Below are 20617 nucleotides of genomic sequence, written 5' to 3' on the forward strand. Positions count from 1 at the left end.
GTTTTGAAGCCCACAGCACTTCCCTACAACACCATCCAAGCTAGGATTATACCTGCAGGTTCTCAGGTCAGTTCAACAAACCTCTAATTTTTATTTTTTTTTTTCATCTCCAAACTGAATGTTGACCCTGCTGTGCCCTGGGAAAAACAGCCCAAAGGACAGGGTCGTTCACATCTGGTCTTATGTCAAATGGATCCCGTTACACCTCAGGCTTTTCAGAGAAATCTTCATCCCTTCTTCAGCACAGATGATGATGCTGGAACAAAAAAAACCAGCTCCCAGCTCCCAGTTCCATTGAAGTCAAACTGCTGCAGGAGACAAGTTTGGAGAAAAAAAAAAAAAAAAAAAAAAAAAAAAAAAGCAAGGGAAAAAAAAAGAAACTTTGTGTTTCTGTTTTGGGAACAAATGGTAAAGGGTTTCCTTTTGAAAACTGCACATTTCAATCTGCTAAACTGCTGCTCCCTGCCAGACCCATGGGCCCTTTACCTCATGTTCCCTGCAGAGAATCTGGTCATGGGGCTGTATGGAATATCCTTGAAACTGGACACAAACAACATCTGAATGATTTTTTGTGAGTGGAGATTGTAGCTGTTCATTTGTGAGGAGAAAAAAAATAGAAACAAGCAATAACTTTATTCAGACATACATTTTTATTAAGAAAATTTTAAGTGCATACACATTTATGTGAGAAATTACAACAATATAAAAGTGTTTATTTTCAAAATTTTCTATGAAAGGAGTAATTTCAAAAGCATAATATAACTCCTCCATAAAAACTGCCTTACAGGAACACAAATACAAAACCCTTTTCACATTATTTGGGAAGATACTTCTTTTTACTTAATAAAAATATAAAGTACAGTATTTACCACATTCTGACAACACAGAGTTCTTAAGGAATGGAAGATGGGAGGTTCATGCAGCCCTTTTATCATGATACATGTTTTCTTCTCTGTGGCAACCAAAGTTTCACATTTTCAGACAAGGATTATCTTGGTGGGATGTTGATAAAGAAAAAGTAATCAAATTTTAGGTGATGAGTTCATAAAAAAGCTGGACTGCTATAAATCACATCACTCAAAAAAAGTTGCCAGAGAAAGGGACCTTCCAGACCTTAATAAAGGAAAAATGGCAACAAAATCTTCTACAGGAACTGCATTTTCAACAAAATCTCTACATTTAACTTTGAAAAAAGCTTTCATTGCAAAATAAACAGTCACCTTTGCTCAAACACCTTCATCAAAAACACATCAAAGTCACCCTTCATTTCATTCTTCCTCAGGCAGAATTCAGATAAGATATTCATACATAAAAGTATAAAGCTAGTATAAATAAAAAATTGACACAGCAATAAATACCATCTACTCTTAAAATTGGGATTTGACAGCTGCACGTTGAAAATACCCACATGATGATTTCACATTCATGGAAGCTGCTTTTTCAGCACGGATCAGTGTTACTCTTTTCCCTCCTCTTCACACGTGGTCCCTACCTCACTCCCATCTCCTCACACTTCCTTTCCCTGACTCTGTCTTTGGTCAACAGGCAGAAGGGAAAACCAAGTGCTCTCCCCAAGTCAGATGCTGCCAGTGCTGCTTCTCAGCCTGCTCTGGAATGGGACTAACGCGTGCTGTCCTGAGGCATCCCGGTGATTGATCCCTCTCGCGCAAAGGGCATGGCCGCTCTCCCCTGTGCATCACGCAAATAAATGTCAGGCTAACAGCAAAGATTCCCACTCAAGGTTGAATTTTGGTCCAAAGCAAGAGAAAGCTTTTAAAAGGTTCTCATTTAAGTCTCTGGCCAGGTCTGTGTCACCTTTGCGTTCATGCTGTGCTCAACCTTACCGAGGTGAGGGAAGGTCACGGTGCTGGCCCCCGAGAGCAGCCCCATGCCCTGAGTCGTCTCAGATACATGAGAAGTGAAGCATCACCAGCACAGGGGTGTCAGGGCCCAGTCTCTGTGGGGGTTGTGGCAGACAGCCCCCAAAGCACCCAGACAAACACCTGGCTGTCAATGGTCCGCTTCCTTGGATGGAGCACACTTTCCTCCTGCTGCACACTCATACATTTCTCCCAGGAGCAAATGCCACTGCTTTAGCACAGTCCACCCCTACAGCCCCTAGAGGAGAAGGCTGACAGGAGACCCCTTTCCTGCAGTACCTGCACTACCTGGCAGGAGACCCCTTTCCTGCAGTACCTGCACTACCTGGCTCTACCACCCAGAGCCGTGTCCCTGCGTTTGGGTGGGGTGCTCCAGCACCGCCCCTCTCAGTGCTCCTGTCGAAGCAGTGTTTGCCCAGGCTGTGATGTGGGCTCGGCATGTTCCCAACACCTGTCCCTGCTGGTGCTGACCCTGACCCCGGGTGCACTCCCTGGTAATGAGGACTAGAGCAGAGCACTGACAAGGCTGCACACCTTTTCTCCAGAATGCCAATGCTTCCCCTGGAAACTAAACAGTCATGACCCCTATCATCATGAGCAAGGCATGCTGCTGAATCAGAATCAGAGGATTATTTATTTCTCAATTTACTGCAATGGGAATCAATCAGACCCCAGGATACCCTTAGGTAGTAATGTATGAAGAGCGCACTTTCCTGGGTGACTCTTTCTGCAGTCATCCCTGGCTTGGACACTCACATGTTCACCTCTGGCAAGCCACCGGCAAATGCAGGTGCAGGTGTGGGACAGGGAATGGAACCTATGATATCAAATACAGTCCAGGGAACATAGAAGAAACTCTGGTTTTCTCATAAAATTTCTTTCTTTCTTTCCTCTTCCAGGAGAGGATCTGATCCTACTAATATTAAATCAAAACTCTAATTCTCATCAAGTACAGTGGTACCAGACCTTTCAAATCAGAGACGCAATATAATTAAAGCACCAGGCTGGTAATGATAACAAGAGAAGGAATGTCAAAATCACAAACACAAACATTTTAGGCACAGCAGTTTGTTTCTGCTTTAAAGCAAATGAGGTGAGGTGTTCCCAGCTGAAGGCCTCTCTGCAATAGCCCTGTTTTGCAGAAAGGAAAAGACAAGACTTTTTACCTGAATCCACATGGAAATAATGTAGTCCCTGGATAGCCAAAGTGCCTCTTTGGCACTAAAGATGCCTACCACAAAAAGGAGTGTGAAACACCCCTCTCAGTATTCCTGACACAGGCTGCAGGGAAGAGAGAAGATTTCTTTTGAATCAACCAGCTCAAAAAAGACAATCTTACAACATTTTTTTGTTTACAATACAAACACAGATACATACAAACACAAGCATTGTGCTGCACAAATGTGCTTCCCCCAGATCTCAGTGCACAGCATGACATGATTATTGCAGTGCTGCATACCATATAGCAGATATTGTGTATACAGGAAGGAATAAGGAGAGAGAAACTTCTGGCTTAGAGAGGGGATTGATGCAAGGAGTGGTGCCTGTCCCAGGCTGGCTTTGCAAAGGGAATTCCAGAGGCTATCCTCTTCACCAGCAAACCCATGGTGGCCGGTGAACTGTGGTTGCTGGCCTTCATTTCCACACCTCTCCTTCCACAAACTGCACAGACCCTCTCTTGCTCCAGGCATCGCTTTTCTCCAAGATGTGATCAGATATCCTCTTCTGGGTATCTCCAGAGCCACCAGGGCTTTGACTGCCCGAAGGCAGGTATGACTGTTCAGTAGGTGAGTGCCCTTGGTGAAGGGTGAATGAATCTCAGCCTACTTCAGTGCAAAGCCAGAGAGGCAAGCTGAAGCCACCTCCTGTGGATGGGTGGGAGGAGATCCCTGGTAGCATATCTGGCTCCTCCAGCAACTTGCAACATGATCGTGTGGTTAGAGCTTTAATAACCCATTCCTTTTTTTGCTAATTTTATCATCAGAAACACAAGAACATAGGAAATGCCAGATGACATCAGAACTGTGTTGTGGCTCCTAATGCACACAACTACTACAAACCAAGTATTACCACCTTGCAATACCAGATGTGCATTGATCCAGCTGCTCACAGCTGTCAGCAAGGTTTCTGATCTTCAGAGAAGGGCTTTAGCCCTGTAGCCCTGAGTTTAATCACTCACTCAAAATATCTGTAAATGCCATTCAGCGTAATGTTGTCCACTGTCATCAGTCTGATGCTTTTGAGCTTTCCTATGTTCTTGGCCTCTGACTTCTGGAGGCAAGGAGTTCCACCACTACGTACACAACATCATTGCACTGTACAGTTCATGTCCTTCTAGGTTTAAAACTCCAGGAGACTTGCATGAACCAAAGAAAGTTAAATAAAGCAGGACCTCTACACAACAAAGGAAATAAAATATTATATAATAACAGGGTTAGTTTAAATTGGTATCTGCCCTCAGTGCTAGGTAATAAACCAACCTGTATAAATTCATATTTTTCTCAAATAGTTACATCTTACTATATAAAAATAGCACTGTGAAAGCAAGCCAATTTGCGCAAGGAAAAAAACAAAACAAAACAAAAAAAACCCACCAAAAATAACCAAGAAAAAAGACCTTTGGAAATGCATGAAGCGTTGTTTTGTGCTGCATGTTAGCAGTGAAATGTATTCATTCCCTAATACTGGTTATCTGCTCCCTGGGTCCTACAGTAAGAAATCCTGTAGACGGCTTACAATGCTTGCCTCTTACATCTTGAACCTCCTGTTGATGAAGAAGAAAGTGAAACACTATTAAGGTTTATTTCAGTTGCAAAAGCTTTGCTATCAGGCCTAGTCAAACAGCAAATCTGTGTCTGGACTAACCCAAAGGCAGCCCCTCCAACCAGTAATTGCCGAACATTTTGGGAGAAGTTCTCCACAAGGAGCTACTGGGACCCAGCAGGGCAAACCCAGCAACGGTTGTTATTTGGGGCAGGTTGTGCTCATCACAGTTAGTAAGGTGTTCAGAACTCATACAGGTAGAAGGCTGGCTAGAAAGCTTATTCTGGACTCGAAAGCCAGAGCAGAGAATTATCGGTGGGCAAAGAAACTCGGCAAAAAATACAGCAGGGAAAGGAGAGATTAATCGTTTGTGAGCAGCCCCAGTAGCGGAGCAAGTGGCACTGGGAACGCCTCCTCTATCCACTCCTATCCCACAACTCTGATGGAGACCGGGGACTGCAGCTCCAGGGAGTGCCAGGTCTCTGTGAGGATGGAGGAGTGTAGAGGGCAGCCCATGCTCTGCTCCTGTTCGCCTTTCACCGTGGGGTGGCTGGAGAGCAGAGGCAGGCAGTGTTCTGCCAGCCAGGAGCCACCCCCTGCCCTGGGGCCTCACCCGGTGTGAGCAGCTGGGGACCACACCGGAGCTTGTGGTGGCCAGCTGCCCAGGGAAGGTGAGGTGACAGGCAGGGCAGGCACGGCTCTGTCAGCCTGTGAGGCCTGGACGGCTGAGGTAGGGAGCTCAGGTGGGGCGCAGACAAAGGGAGTCTCCCGTGCCCAGTGTGAGCATGGTACCCAGGAGAGCGTGGGTTAGGCGTCACGACAAAGTGCAGGTGTCTCGTGTGAATGGTTCGCTCAGAACAAGGGGCCAGTTTGTGCTGGTGGCCTCCAGGGTTTGTCTGAAGCGACCCCTATTCCTGCTCCACGCTGATCGGCCTTTTGCAGTCTAGATGAGGTCACTAAGACTGAGTTACCAGTGTCAGAGGGTAATCACCAGGTATTCAAAAACTGATGTCTCAGCACATCTTGTCAAACACCCCTTCCAATGCCTGCTGGACGACTAAGGCTCTGTGACCACAGCTAGAGACTGTGACTCCTGTAAAGGTAGTCTCAGAAAACTCATCTAAGCACAATGACAATGACTAGACCATGAGGAAATTTTTTCCTCTGAAGATATCTTTTCCAATATCCCACAGCAGTAACCCTATTTCTTCTGGTGCAGAAAGGCAGGACAAACCACCCTTGTGAGGAAAAAAAAAAACCTGGGACATCCAGAGCATTGGCATATATAACACCATTCTCTGGGACTTGCCTAGCATCTCCCATAGGAAGGGCATCAACCAGTCACCCATGCATCACATCATGTTGTCACCACGCAGTGCTGCATTTCTCATTAAAAAACACCAGTGGCAAATTCACAGCTGTTATTATTTAACTCTGTCAGTTTGATATTGGAGCTAAAATAAACAGGGCTCCCAAACTTTTACCTTGTTTCTGACTTTGCTTCAGGCTTATTTTGGTCTCTTTGTGTGTCTATTTTCCAATTTGTAAAATGGGACAAACATCTCACATCTGTTGTAGCTAAGCTTTCCCCCTTTTTTTGAGAGAGTTTTGTCTGTGTAATACTCCTTTACTGGAAGGGGAGAGATGTTATCCCCATCAAATATGGGGGGAAATGGAGGTCTGGATAGGCTAATGTATTTGCCCAAGGTCCCATAACATGGTCATTGGAAGAGCAGGGACTTCAACCTGAGGTGTCCCAGCTCAGAAACTAATGCCTCCTACCATTCTTTCTCCCTGGAGACTTTAGTGGTGTTGCACGGGAAGGGCAGAGTGGGCCCCGTTTCTTCTGTTGCTTTTTTTTATGAGTGCGATGACGTGGTCTAAATTAAAAGAAAAATACAAAAAAGACTGCCATAAATTATCCATATACAAAGGCCTCATTCACATTTACCCTATGGTCCCTTCATACCTTGCTGGCAGGGTGCAAATGTAACATCCCCTTTGGTATAACCTCTGCCTGAGAGAAATGCCAGGCGAGTAAAAGCGTCCTGGTGGAAGAACATTTGCACGCTCTGCGGCCAGAACAACCCTTTTACCCAAAATGCCAAAGCCTCCCCAAATGCCTTCCAGAACTTCTCAGCCAGGAGCCTCGCCATCCAAAAAGATCTCCCTGAGGTACAGTGGAAGCAGAGGGGAGCTGGATTTCTGGCTTCCCACCCAGTATTCCTGCTGACATCAGCCAGAGCCAGTGGCGACTCTGAGGGGATTTGGGGGCATTTGGTGCCTTACAGCAAGGCTGGAAAAATAATTCATGTGGGGCCTTGACCCAGCACACGCTTGGTGGAATACTGGGAGGTTGTTCTGGCATCTTGTATTTCAACCATAACTTACAAATTAAGTTAGAAATTGGGAAGAGCCGCCACACCAGGATTTGGAAGGCAGCAGCAGGGCTTGGCTGCTAACACAGCCAGCCCCTACACATCCAGAGTTTCTTTTCCTTTCTCCCAGCTGGCTTAATGGAAAGATTTTTCCCATGGCTTTATCTTCTCCAGATCCATCAAGTATCTCCAGTGTGTCTGCAGTAGCCACTGAGTTTAATGGACTCCTGCATCTTGAAGCAAGGGAAGTTCTGAAGTGGGACTATATTAACATGACAGTGGACAAGATGGGCTCTGTTAACTCTGTAAAGGCCTGATTTTGCATATCCTTGTACAAAGGAAGGAGGAAAAGGGAGTCAATGTACCGTAAATGATGACTGGGGTTGTACAGAAGTGATCAAGGATTTGTTAGCTATTTCAAGAAAGGACTGATTTGCCCCATGTCTGTAAAATGGATGAACGTTGAATGATGTTGGCCACAGCAGCAGCACAATGATTTTTAAAGCCAGTTAAGGAATCTGGATTCCTGACAGCCTGAATGTGTCTTACTGATGTCTCATGTGTATATTACATGGAGATGTGATGAATATAAAGCAATAATAAATGATAAGCAGAATTAGTGAGCAAAATAATTCCTTAGTAAAAACCATTTCTGATTTCATATTAACTGTATTGGACTACTATCTTAAGACCTTTTCCTTGCCCTTAGTTGCAGGTTATGACACTGAAGATATTCTCAGATTGAAGTACTGGTATAGATTAAGATGCCTTCACAGTTTGGATTCTACTTAAGCAATTACAAGAGCCCTTTCTACAAAACGTATTGATTTTATTCCAGAAAAATAAATTCCCATGTACAATTGGGTTTTCATAACATGAAACAATTAGCCATTTTATTGCTAGTGCATATAGGGTAATGTCACATTTCATACAATTTCGGTACAAGTGAAAAAATATAATATATGGCTGATTGAAACTGATAGCTACATTAACATTTATAGATCTATATAGATTCATTTTACAAGCTGTTAGTAGTTTAGAGGGATATCGGTGTTTGAAACTACCAACATTCATATGGCTCCAATTCAAATATATGAATTGTTTGATGCGTTATAAATATATTCCAAAGTACATTTCATTGAAGAAGTCAAAGCTGCGCACTAAAATATATCAAAACCATGCCTTGTGAAAATGCTGCAGAGAGCCCTGATTGTCTGTGGAGCATGAAAATGCCACTGGTGCTAGCATTATGAGTTGGAAAATGAACACAATGCCGTGATTACAGGTCTAGGTGATGGAGATATATGCTCTTTGTCATCTTATTTCACAGAGCTGGGACAAAATTATCTCTTGTTACTCAATGTAAGCCAGGATGAATCCACCAAATTGGCAGAATTGTTTCTGCATTTGGTAGACAAAACCCAGAATCTGGCTGGAGATCAGGCAGACTCACTGGTTTCAGCAGAGCTGATCTCAGATCTTCACTAGTGGTAGTGAGAGCAGAACATGTTACAGCTGAGTCGCTCCCCTAAGTCAGACAGGCACATAATCGTATTTGCCCAACCTTGCAGATTTGTAAAATGCCTCCTAAGTTTCAGGTTGGGAACGATAGCAAACAGAAACTTAAGCAGGAGCTTGAGCATTTTCCCAGTCTGTAAAACCAAGTAGCTCAGGTCCCTAGGATATTCAGCATGGGCCACATCCTGCTCTTAGGTTCCTTTGTGTCTAAACCCAAAGCCATTCTGGCAGCATTAACCTGGATTACCTCTGCAGAAAATTTGTCCAAAGGACAAAAGGGCTGAGTGCTGGCAGCAAAGAAGGCACTGAGCATCAGATGAGATGGGAGGAGCTGTCAGGGCTGGAATCACATCGACTTTGTTAGCTGGTTTCCTTCCTTCTTCCCCCTCACTCTTGGCCCCAGTACAGTCCCCAAAAGGGACACATGGAGGAATCTCTCTACTTCTGGTGGCATTTTCCCCCTTGCTTATTGTAAAAACACAGGGGGACTTTTTTTTTTTTTTTTTTCTCTTCTTTTAGCTCTGCTTCTTTTAGCTCTGCCCCTTATTTGGCAGATGCATTTACAAAGCAAACAGTGGAGAGCATTCAGGTACCTGTGCTTTGCATCTGCCCTGGGGCTGTACCTTCCCCAATAATACATTGTTTTTGCAAATGACTGGATTCCAGCCCTGCCTTCACCCTACAGATGCAGGGGGGACAAGGTTCAGCAGGGTTACAGCGCAGTTACTGTGGGGTGGGAATGGGATGGCAGGGATCCTGAGTGCACAGGTAGGCTAGCTGGCCAAAGTGATGCTGCTGGATCAAGCGCAGCCCAGGGCTCTGGGCGAGCAAGGGAATGCTTTGTACCCTCATTTGGAATGTACCATCTTTCAATGCTGGAAGGCTGGAGCCCTCCCCTGCAGTTCAGCACAAAAATGTGCTCGGTGCTGCTCTTTTCGGCATAAAATTGAACAGAGGTGGGCTGAGTCCACCTCAACGTGGACGTGATCAACCATTGTCAAGGGGAATAAAAATGGATTTAAAAAGTCCAAATTTGCCAAGTATGACTGGTTTTCCCCTGGAATTGTGGGAAGGGCTTTTCCATGGTAATTCTTTGTGCCTTGGCCAACATTAACAGCATTCCACACTGGGCAGCAGAGAAACAACTTTTAGCACCAAGAATCCATAGGCCTCGGCTGCCTGTGCAAGCAGACACCCAGTGTAACATGGAGAAGGGGCTCCAAAGACACCAGAATTATATAGATTCTGAAGTAATTGTAGTTTGGTTGGGGAGGAAAGGGCATAAAGGAAGAATTTTCCTTGGGAGAACAGCTTTTTTTTTTTAAGAGGATGAGTTTGGGACCCCAGAACATACTCATTAGCATAATTTTTGCCTCAAACCCTGGCAAATTTCTTAGTTTAACATCTAGGATATATTAGAAACTGTTGTTTTAACACAAATTAGATCAACTCCAAACCCTTCTTTGAAACAATATCTGATTGCACACGTACTTTGTCCACATGGTAAAAGCCAGCCCCTAATGTTCTACCCTTTAATAACTCAGGATGTTAGCTCAGGATGTTAAGTCCATTTGTCTCTTGCCTTACTTGTTTAAAGCTTTCTCCAGATATTCCTGGATCCACTTTAACTTGGGATCAATGCACACTTGCTTGCTGTTGCTCTTGAGCCTTGCACTGCCAAAGGAGAAAAGTCAGAGTGAGTCTGGTGTGCAAAGCTCCTCATCCCACACCCACCCCCCCACCCCTCTGCCTCATTTTCCTGGGGTGCCAGTGCTGCTCTTGGTTAACCCATGAAGAGGATGGGTTATTTCTCCCATCCTTGAGTCACCTCTTATAAATATCCCTGGTTTGGAAGCCATCTGTCTCCTTTGAAAGGCTCTTGTGGTCTGTTCCGGGAATCGTGTGAGAGTGCAACAGACACAGAATTTGAATCTAAGACTTCCAATTCATACCTGGACTGTTCTGCCCAAAACAGAAACAATTCATTTGGAAATACTGGTAAATATAGGTAATTTTTGCAAGGAATTGATTAAGAGCAGTTTTTAGATTCAACCCAAAACTGGTTTCACATGTTTTGAGGACAGACACCTCTTGGATGTTCTGAAAGAAAGGGTGTGGTCACTTGCTAGCTTTTTGTTTTATACAAGACTGAACCAACAGGTTGAAGGGAGGAAGACAACTGAAAGTGCCATAGTGCCAGAGGCAAGTTTCCCCTCATGTATTCACTTAGCATTGGAAACAAGGGCAGAAACCTCCTGAGGGGTTTCTCCTGGATGTCCAAGCTGCACTTCCCGCAGCAAATTTTTTAGCTAATTTGAATTCCCTGTGAATTTGACATTTGGGCTATCTTAATCTTCCATTCAGAAAAAGGACAAACAGCTTTTCATCAACCGGTCTCACCCTCCAGGGATCTCAGGACCTCTCAAGAGCTGTTATCTCCCACATTCCCTGCAGCATCCTGCCTCTGCCCCAGCTGCTCCAAAATTTCCCTCTCAACAGCCTGCCTGCCTTGGGAAAGTGCAGAGAACAGCAATTTTATGGAAGCGTCCATACGAATAAGTTCAGTATTTGTTTAAACATTTGCTGGATGGAAGCCATAATGTTCCTCCCTTTATAAAATGAAATCTGCAGAATATAAAATGATGGTGTAAGAAATAACAGGTCAAAAAGGCTGCTTGGTCTGAAGTTATGAAACAACACAGTTGTAACATAAACACATCGAGGATCCGTCTTGCAACCCCTGCGCCAGTAAAAAGATGAATGGGTCTAATTCATATTTCCCTTACAGCAGTGCCAAGCTGGAGCATTTCCAGTTAAGTGATACCAACAGAGTGTAAGAATGGATTTGCTGATGTTAGCAATGCCTGGGAATTCTTGAGCTGACCTCACAGGGTACAGAAGCAAAAGCACACGGAACCAGTCTCCAGCCACGTTCAACACAATTCCTCTCACCCAATATTACCTCTCACCTAATACTGAGACACTGATTTCTTCTGGCATTCATTTCTGAGCCTGTCAGGCCCTGCTCTTTGTGCAAGGAAGAGACATAGGAAATTGTATGGAGTGTTTAACCTGGACTGGTTTAGGTGCCTAGTTGCTAAAAATGCTCATTTCCCTGTACTGAAAAGCAAGGAATTTAGTTCGGACTTTGTAGAAGTAGACATTGACAGAGGAGGTTTTGTGGAGCTGATTTCAAATAGAATGAAAGGCAAAAGCCTGCTCTTAGGCTTTTTGTTCAAGTACAACTCCCCTTAACTAAAAAGGAAAATATACTTGGGGGAAAAAAATCAAAAACGAACAACAAAGCCCACAAAATATCTTCTAGCAACTGTATGCTTCACTTAGATTCCTTATTCCTGAAAATGGCAGCTTTAAATTTATTTACACCCTCATTGTTTAATGCTTAAAATGAATCAAGATGAGAAATTAATGTGTTAGTTTTGGTTGATTTTATCTCCTGTTTTGATAAAGACCTAGTTTGAAGTCATGTTTCAAAGGTATTTGGAGGGATATCTTAAGTGTAACAAAACGAGGGTGAACTACAGGTTCGTATGTTCTGTGTACCACTGACAAACGTATTTGTGTTAGGAATCGGCAAGAATGTGAGATGTCTCTGTTTCTGCATTTCATGCCCTTATTTATCTCTAATTACTATAATTCTGTGTTAATTAAGAGATAAATATATACTCTAACCTGTCTTAAATACTGTCATTTTCTTGAAACTACTCCAGAAAATTCCAAATCCCCTAAAAAGCCTTAGCACTGGGATTCTTATGACATCACTGACAGTCCCAGAGCACAAATCCATGCACTATTTATTGCGTGCTTGCCGCCAAAATTGTTTGTAGGTAGAGATTGGAGTTAGTCACAGCTGGTTTTGCCATTTTTCTGAAAGGAAATAATTTCTCAGCTGAGGCTTACATTTTTCTCACTGTCCTCCCCCAAATCCTAAGGCAGAAGCCCATGATAAAATGTGTATGATATGCACAGAGCAGCTTAAAACAGAAAAAACCTCATACTAATAAAGAATGGATACACACTCACATACATTCCTGGGCAATCTCATGAAACTACATCGGTTTTCTGAGTGCAAAAATTTTTGGGATGATAAAAATTGATTTTTACACCATTTGAGTCTGTCTTTCACTCCACATATGGGTCAAAGACAGAACCAGTTATGGGATCACTGCACAGAACGCAAATCTAGACCCTGACACCCTCTAATAAACAGAAGTTGAGAGTAGTAAAGTTCCCTTGCAATGAAAAGATGAATGCTGGGGTTTGGGGTTGTTTTTTTTTTTTTTCCCCCAGAAAGTTTTGAATTTTGGGAGGGGGTCACCCATGAAGAAGTGAATGAAAAAGACCTTCCTAAAACATACACACACAAATCTACAAAGACAAACAAAATTCCAGTGTTTCCTGAAAGTGAGGGTAGCTTTTCCAGCAAAATTAAATTATTTTTCATTGGGAAGCCATCTTTCTGTTCTGCAGCAATTTACTGAGTTGGTCCCTGCTCGACAAGCATCCCTAGATTAGGCCATCACATTTCTAGGGTCTGTACGTCCTGTGGAGGATACATGAAATACAGGAATTCCTTTTGCTTGTTTAGCTCCACTCCATGGAGAAGAGAGCTGTTTGAAGGCTCAGACTGCTATGGAGATTTTGCCCCAAGGTGTGAAGCTCCACATCCAAGGCAATGGACAGCCTGTCTGACATTCCTGCTCACAAACCCACGGGGGAACAGGACACGGGATCACACGGTAATAGGGAAATCAGAGAACACAGCTGGGAACAAACAACCGGCTGGGCTCCTTCAGGTGGGGTCCAGCAGGGTCCAGCTGTCTCTGACACAGGGGGTGAAAAGATGAATTGAGTGTCAATGGCGTGAGGCAAGACTGAAATTCGACCACCAGATCAGGCACCAGCTCTGCGAGCCTCCTTTTTGCCACCCGAGGTTTGCACCCAGCTGAAGAGAGCAGGAGACTTACACAATCTGAAGTGAGCAGTTGGGTGTGGAGAGGATTTTGATGTGCTTAATATTGGCTCTTGCCACGTTGCTCTCGTAGAATCGACAGGGACATCGGTAAGTCAGGCTGACGGGTTTCTCTGCGGGACAAAGGGAGGGAAAGGACACGTTACCTCCTGCTCCCGCTCAGCAGCACAGACACACCGATCGGGGCTCAGAGAAAGAAACGCCCTCCAAATATTATGCAGGTGAAAACAAAAAAAAAAAACCCGCAGAAAAGCTGTAGCTTAGGGAGAGCGCTTGCCTACAGGTCAGAGCACAATCCCTTCAGCTCAGTGCCCAGCCTCTCAATAAGGGTGCGTGGGATTTTGGAAGACAAAAGAAGAGGCAGGGAAAATAGAGATAAGTAAAATCGAAGAGATTAGAATAAGGAGCCGCTCCATTGTGCAGGGATGCTCCTGGTAATTAGACAAGATAAAGGCCAAAAGAGGGGGCACTTGTCCGCGGTGTTGTTCTACTCAAACGATTTTGACCCGAGGCCAAATTAGAAGGTAGCCAGAAGAAAGCGATGAATTCCAGGGAGTTCAGATCAAAACGGCTCGGCTCAGGTGCAGGCTTTTCACAGGGGACTTAGAGGCTACAGAAAAGCTGGGGTTTTGCAGGCGTTCCCAGGGCCCAGCTGACCTTTCCCCACCGCAGCCAGCCCCGGCTCCCAATAGAGGTACCCGCGCAAGGAGGTGCGGATCAGAGACGCGGGATCCCAGCGGTCTCACATAAGACACTGGGAGTCTTTTGAATTTCCAGCCTGCGGCTAAGTAAGGCAATCGAGGAGACAGTTATCAGCCGGGACGTCCTCAATACACTATTGAGGGGCCACCAGACTGGATGAGAGTTCTGTCACTGGCATCACTAGGGACAGAATGAAGTTTAACCCCCCAGGCTTAAAATATGCCAGGACTGAGAAGAGCAGCTCGGCGCCCACCACAGCCTCTGAAACTCGATTTATCTATGGGACAACTTAATTACTGGCAATCAAGTGCACATAAGCAAGGTCCTCACTCGGAGTGTAAATTTTGAAGCTCCATGTACAATAAAATACAAACACAGAAGCTTTGGCTGGAAGTCTAAGAGATGCATAAGATTTTAAATAATTTCCCCGTGGAGCTGTTTTCAGCCTCTGGGGGGAATTAAATTCATACACCTAACCCTTAAAATCTGGCTCATGTTGTAGATGGTCAGATCTGTATCTGACAGGGCTTGAGATCCCATATGGCAATCTGCCATCCTGTTTGTTTAGCCACACAGGAATACTTGCAGCATCCAAACCCAGTTCCCTTTAAAGGCAAATGGGGAGATAAAGAGCAGGGAAGGGCTTGGAATTCCTAAACAGCTGTCTAGGAAGGTGAGAAAAGAGACAGGTTTACAAATGCAGCAGATCTACATATATTGCACATTTATAGATGCCTGCCTCTAGCACATAACCAGAGACAGCAGGGTGAAATTTGCCTGTCCTGAGGAGAGAACCCTCTTTTTTCCCCAGTGCCTCTACCGAGAGATGAGGCAGAATCAGATCCCACAGGAGAGGAATTAATCAGTGGGAGCAGAGCTTCTCCTGATTCACGCCAAAATCTGGACTATAAATTGAAAAAAAGACTTTTCTTTCCCTTTTCTGGCACTCCAAACAGTGGTTCCACCTATGAGTTAATAATCTGGAGGCGGGGGGAGGAAGGAGGGCTACAGAGTGAGCCTCAAAAAATGGATTAGACTGGCTAGTGCTAATGTGGAAAGGAGTGAGGAAGGCACTAGGATTTCCCAGTGCAAATCTGTGCCTCATAGCTCGACATCTGTGAATTTGTATTGGAAAGAGAGGCTGAAACTGAATACAGTTACACAACAACTCTCAGCACAGCTGCAGTGATAGTGTCTCTGCAAGCTTGTCCCAACCAAGTTTAAGCCAGCTTTAACTTAAACAACATGCAAGAGATGAACTGTTCAGATCCACGATTTGATAATGCAATCCTGTCCTCTCTCAGCCTCGAAGTGGGATTTTCAATCCCATACCATTTGAAATCAGGAACAGAGAAAGTTTAACCATGACTAAACATGTCTGCAAGTCCAGAACTTGTTTCTTGCCCAAGAAAAGGCAACTAACACAGCGAGGGAGAGGGGAAGCCCCAGTATTCAGTCTTCTGTCACCCCAGTGTGAAGTGGAATGGCAAATCCCCTCCAACACAAGGATCCCTTTGGTATATCTGTGTGCCCTTCTCAGTGACCAGGAGCAAGCACTGAGCACCAGGGACCCTCTGGGTCAGCTCTCTGAGTGACCAACAGGGAATCAGTAAATCCTGCCGCTGCCCCTTGTCTCAAAGTGCTATCAACAAGGCTGAAAACCAGGGGAAACTGGTGCATGCGGCATCTTCCAACACATGAACCCTATCTTCCAAAAGTAGGAGGGAAGGAGCTGTTTGGAGGCCATAATTTAGGAAGGGAACATTTCTGGTCTTACTCTGAGGCTGACAAACACTTTCCTTATCTCCTTTCAAGATTTGAAACCTATTGTTGCATGTGCATTAGAGCTAAGCTGATTAATTAATCTACCAATTTGTACTGCGAGTTCTCTGGCATCTATCAAATGCTGAGCACAAGCTGAAGCCTTTCTCTCAGTACAGCAAATTAGTAAAATCTGTTAATTGCTTTATTGCATGAAAACACATATAACTGATGGCACATGAAGCTTCCGAGACTTTTATCTGTCTGGCACATTTGGTTAAAATGGATGAATAGAGTCAAAAGTTACAGAACAGCCAGATGCTACTTTGACATCTCAATGTCATTCCTTCAGCCTAATTTTACTTAGACAGAAAGAGAACAACTCTTTTGGCCTCAACTACAAGGGTTTGAAGGGGTCTGGGAGTTTCGTGTTTCGGAATTATTTTAATAATAAATAGATTTATTGTTTTCTAACTCAGGCTGGGTTTTGTTGGCTCTGAACCCCTACTTTTGCTGACAAATTCTCTCTAGAGACAAAGCACACACAAAATGCTCTCACAGAGAGACCACCTGTCAGTGATGGACAATACCTATGCCATCCCACAGGGATCTGCTTCTCTTTACCCACAATGGAACTGGACAGTGAGGGAAGAAGGGAGTTGCCAGTTCTGTTGCAAACTTATCAGTAACTTATTGGGTGGACTAGGAAGCTCTGGATGCTTGAAGACAGGGAAGCTATATCCAGGCAAGCAGGCTGGACATGAACAAACAAAACATTTGATGGAAGCATAATTTTACTTCTGTTTAGCCTAGGGTGCATTTGTCATTATCAGGAGATGGTTGATAACTTTTTAAAGTGTAGAACAGCTCCATTTCCCTGGAAAGTGAGGCTGGGATTGACAGACACAGGCTTTACCAGGTAACTAAGAATTCAGAGCTCACCTGCCCCCTGCACAAGGCAGTCCTGCGAGCCCTCATCTGGATCAGGGTCAGAGCCACTACATGACACACAAAGCAGGCAAAACCCTCCACTCTTAGCACCGCAGGACGGTGGGGTCACTTCCCTTACGCTGGTTTCTCTCCGGCCCTTGTGAGCCGTCTCCTTCTCTGGGTAGCCAGGTCCCCACACCTTATCCCGACACAGGACAGGCTGTGCCAGCAAAGGAGAGCAGCCGCGCTGGGGCGAGCAGAGCTGCAGCAGCTCTGCCGGCATCCCAGCGGGCGCTAAGGGGGATGAGAGCCCCTGAGCCCGGTCCCTTCCTCCCGCGCCTCCAGGGCTGCACTCGCCTGCAGGGACGAGGGAAACCCGCCCAGGTGCCAGGCACCGGCGGCCCCAGCCCCCCCGGGAGCCGGTGACGCCGGCAGCCAGGGGCTGGAGCTGGCACTGCCACCCGCGGTGTCCCGGCTCTGCCTTAGCTACCTGCCGCTCTCGCAGCCCGCAGCCCCGGGCGATGGATCCGGCGGACGCGGCGGGGCCGGAGCCCACCTGCCCACCTCCCCGGGGCAGCGCCGGCTCCGTGTCCCAGCGGGACGGGGCTGTTGCGCGGAAAGGCATCGGGGAAATTTAACTCCCTCAGCCTAAACAACGAGGGCACCGGAGGGCATCCTCTGCCTCCCTGGCTGGGGAACACTCAAGTTTCATTCGCCAGAATGGGAGAACAGAACGGGAGCGGAGGTTTGGAAACTCAGCCAGAGGACTTTCGACGAGGGGACAAGAGATGGCAAATCTCTGCCAGGCACACGAGGAGCGCCCGGAGGATGCTCAGAGGTTGCGGGCAGAACCCTCGCCCCGCCACGCGTGGGGAGCGCGGCTGCCCCGCGCGGTGCCCGCTGTCCCGGGGCACAGGGCTCCCCGCGACAGGCGAGGCAAGAAACGCGGGTTGCCGCCGTCTCCGGGGCTGTCCGAACGCGGAGGCTTCCACAGAGCACAGCTGGCAAAGTCAGCTGGGCAGCTGTATCTGCCACCGGGCTGCGGGACGGGGCTGCAGCGCGGGTGCGACCGACGCCGCCAGCCCGCGATCCCCCAGCCCTCCCGTCAGGGCAGCTCCCTGCGCCCCCGAAACTGTAAATTCCTGCCGAGCGACCGCTTTGGCTCAGCTCTGCCCTGACTGAGGAAAGATAGGTCACGACGGGGGACAGGAGAGGAACCGAACAACCGCCTGTTTCTAATTTCTTGTAACTTTTAGGGTCGGGGTTTTTTGTTAGAGGGAAAGTCGGTATGCATATTTTGCAGCCAAACCACCTCCCTGCAGACCGAGCGCTGTCGAAAGTCTTCCCCCAGACGACTTCAATCTGGAGAGAGTTTGGCAGAGAGGACCGCTTTGGCGAGCTCTTTGAAAAAAGCCAGGGAGGGATGGAGGAGAGGGAGGAATGGGAGCCTGACTGCTTCCAGCTCAGCGCGGCCATCGCTCCGGCTCGCCAGACACATCCGAGCCGCGGCCGGAGCCCGAGCCGGGGGAGCGGCGCTGCTGCGGGGAGAGGGGGCAGAGCGGGGGTTTCCTCGGGACCCTCGCTCCCGGCAGGAGCGGCGCTGCTGCGAGGAGAGGGGGCAGAGCGGGGGTTTCCTCGGGACCCTCGCTCCCGGCAGGAGCGGCGCTGCTGCGAGGAGAGGGGGCAGAGCGGGGGTTTCCTCGGGACCCTCGCTCCCGGCAGGAGCGGCGCTGCTGCGAGGAGAGGGGGCAGAGCGGGGGTTTCCTCGGGACCCTCGCTCCCGGCAGGAGCGGTGCGAGCGGCGCGGCCCCGCAGCGCGCTTACCCTCCGACAGGGAGATGACGGCCAGGGCGAAGGCGAGAAGCGCCAGGGCGCGGAGGTCCATGCTGGGGCGGCTGCAGGACGCTGGCAGGCGCTGCTCTGCTCGTCCCGGCGGCTGCGGCGCTCTGCCGGCGGCCCCTCCGCCCCTCCCGCTATACAGGGGCCGGGGGCGGGGGGAGGAGAGCCAGGGGGAGTAGCTAGACCGTGATTTATTGCCCGTGGCATGTTATTACATCCTTCCTCTGCTAAAAATGGTTGGAAAGAAACCAAAAGAGCGAGGGCTCCTCGCTTCGCTCCGCCGGCCCGGCAGCCTCTCCCCGGGCGCATCGCCTGTCCCCCCAGCCCCCGCGGGACCGGCGGCTCGGGGCTGCGGAGGTGACCGGCATCACCGCCACCCCAGCCCGCCCCAGCCGGGGGAAGAAAGCCGTTTCCTCACCAAACTGTGCCACCCCGGCGCGGCGGCTCCTGAACCGGAGCCGCTGGAACCGGGACAGCGGCTGGGGGACGCATCCCTCAAGTGTTCACACCGGGAACAGAGGAAAACTTCCCCTTCACTCTCGTGTGCGCCAATTCAGATTGACACTGGCGCCCTGGCACCGCGTACAGCGCCTCATACGAAACGTCTTCTCAGAAGTTTATGTGGGCGTTTGAGGGGAGAAAAGGCAGAGAGAGGACATACAGAGAGGCCTTCATGTTTTGCCTCTGCGTTTTTTGTCCTAAACACCACCTCTTCCCTGGGCTAAATCTACCCAGTAGTGCATTTGCTGCCAACATTCCACTTCCTTTGTATTGCAGATGCCACTGGGCTCCCTGGCACCTCGGCTGAAAGCCCTGGTGGCCCTGCAGAGCTCAGAGGCCCAGGGGTGTCACTTGCCCTCAGCTATTACAGTATTGTCAAGTGTAATTCATTTAAGCATGGCCCAAGCCCACAGGGCCCTGCTTGTTGCCAATAAAAACTTAAAAGAAACATCGAAGCTTTGTCTGGCTTTGGACTCCTCACCGCATTTAAAACAGGCACCTTTGGTTGGGCCTCTGCGGGTACAGCTAATCCTTGTGTGGAGATGTTTAAAGGACAGGTTCATGACGCCACCAAAAGCGCCAGCATGGGCGTTTTGTACCCTGTGTAACTGCTAATTCTCTCAGCCACAGCCCACGAGGCTGGACACAGGAGTCCAAACATGGCATCTTGCTAAGCTGTGGCTGTTTCACTGAGAAAAGGTTGTTCCTAAAGTCTAGGAGAAATGCTTGCAGGGATGCTTGGTGATGAACAGGATCCCTACCTGACAAAGACACACATCCAGCTCCCTAAATCTAGTTATTTGTATTTTTTAGTCCCTTCTTGGCAAAGAGCACTGAATTTGTTTAGGCTGATCTTGCTCACAGATCCCCTCCTTTCTTTTAGGTGAGGTAGCACAGTAGTGCACAAACCTGATGCACTGAAAGGACCAATAATTGTAGCCAGTGCTGTGAGCCTGGCTAACGCTGCCGTGACAGCTGTGACACTCTGCAGGGATGGGAGAAGCTCATTGTAATTACAAACACTGCTAGGAGTGCTGCTGTGCTCCCACTGGCACACGAGGACATCCACACTGCACTTAGCAGAGACACTCTTATGCCCCCACCACTCTTAGAGTCACAATTACTTGGAGTAATATCACTTAAAGCAATAGCGTGTCTTTGCTGTTTCTATTGCCACAGAGAGAAACATCTCAAGGATCTAATCAAAGAGACCTGATAAATGCAGGATGAAATCAGAACCAAATCTTTGTAGCAGTCTTCCCCTCGGCATCCCGAGACATGCAGGCATGCTGTATTGAACTGAAGGTCAAAACTAGTTGGGTTCTAGGAAATGTCTGGACAGATTTTCGGAG

The 20617-nt window shown here is 47.3% G+C and overlaps 1 protein-coding gene across 3 annotated transcripts; it reads right to left on the reverse strand.

Moving 5' to 3' along the window:
- Positions 1–639: 639 nt before the first annotated feature.
- On the reverse strand, positions 640–18870 carry CXCL12 (C-X-C motif chemokine ligand 12). 3 transcript variants are annotated; one of them, XM_040071059.1, is made up of 5 exons: positions 18750–18867; positions 13528–13645; positions 10127–10213; positions 6426–6523; positions 640–4644 (listed from the first exon to the last, which is right to left on the reverse strand). In XM_040071059.1, the coding sequence occupies exons 1-5, from the start codon at positions 18808–18810 to the stop codon at positions 4613–4615; spliced, it is 396 nt and encodes a 131-aa protein (XP_039926993.1). In that variant the 5' UTR covers positions 18811–18867; the 3' UTR covers positions 640–4612. The 3 variants fall into 3 exon arrangements, with proteins under 3 accessions (XP_039926993.1, XP_039926994.1, XP_058277500.1); XM_040071060.1 differs by lacking the exon at positions 6426–6523; XM_058421517.1 differs by lacking the exons at positions 640–4644; positions 6426–6523 and having other exon boundaries at positions 7834–10213; positions 18750–18870.
- Between the last annotated feature and the right edge of the window lie 1747 nt (positions 18871–20617).

This window comes from Hirundo rustica, chromosome 8 (genome assembly GCF_015227805.2).
Source record: "Hirundo rustica isolate bHirRus1 chromosome 8, bHirRus1.pri.v3, whole genome shotgun sequence".
NCBI classification, from domain to species: Eukaryota; Metazoa; Chordata; class Aves; order Passeriformes; family Hirundinidae; genus Hirundo; species Hirundo rustica.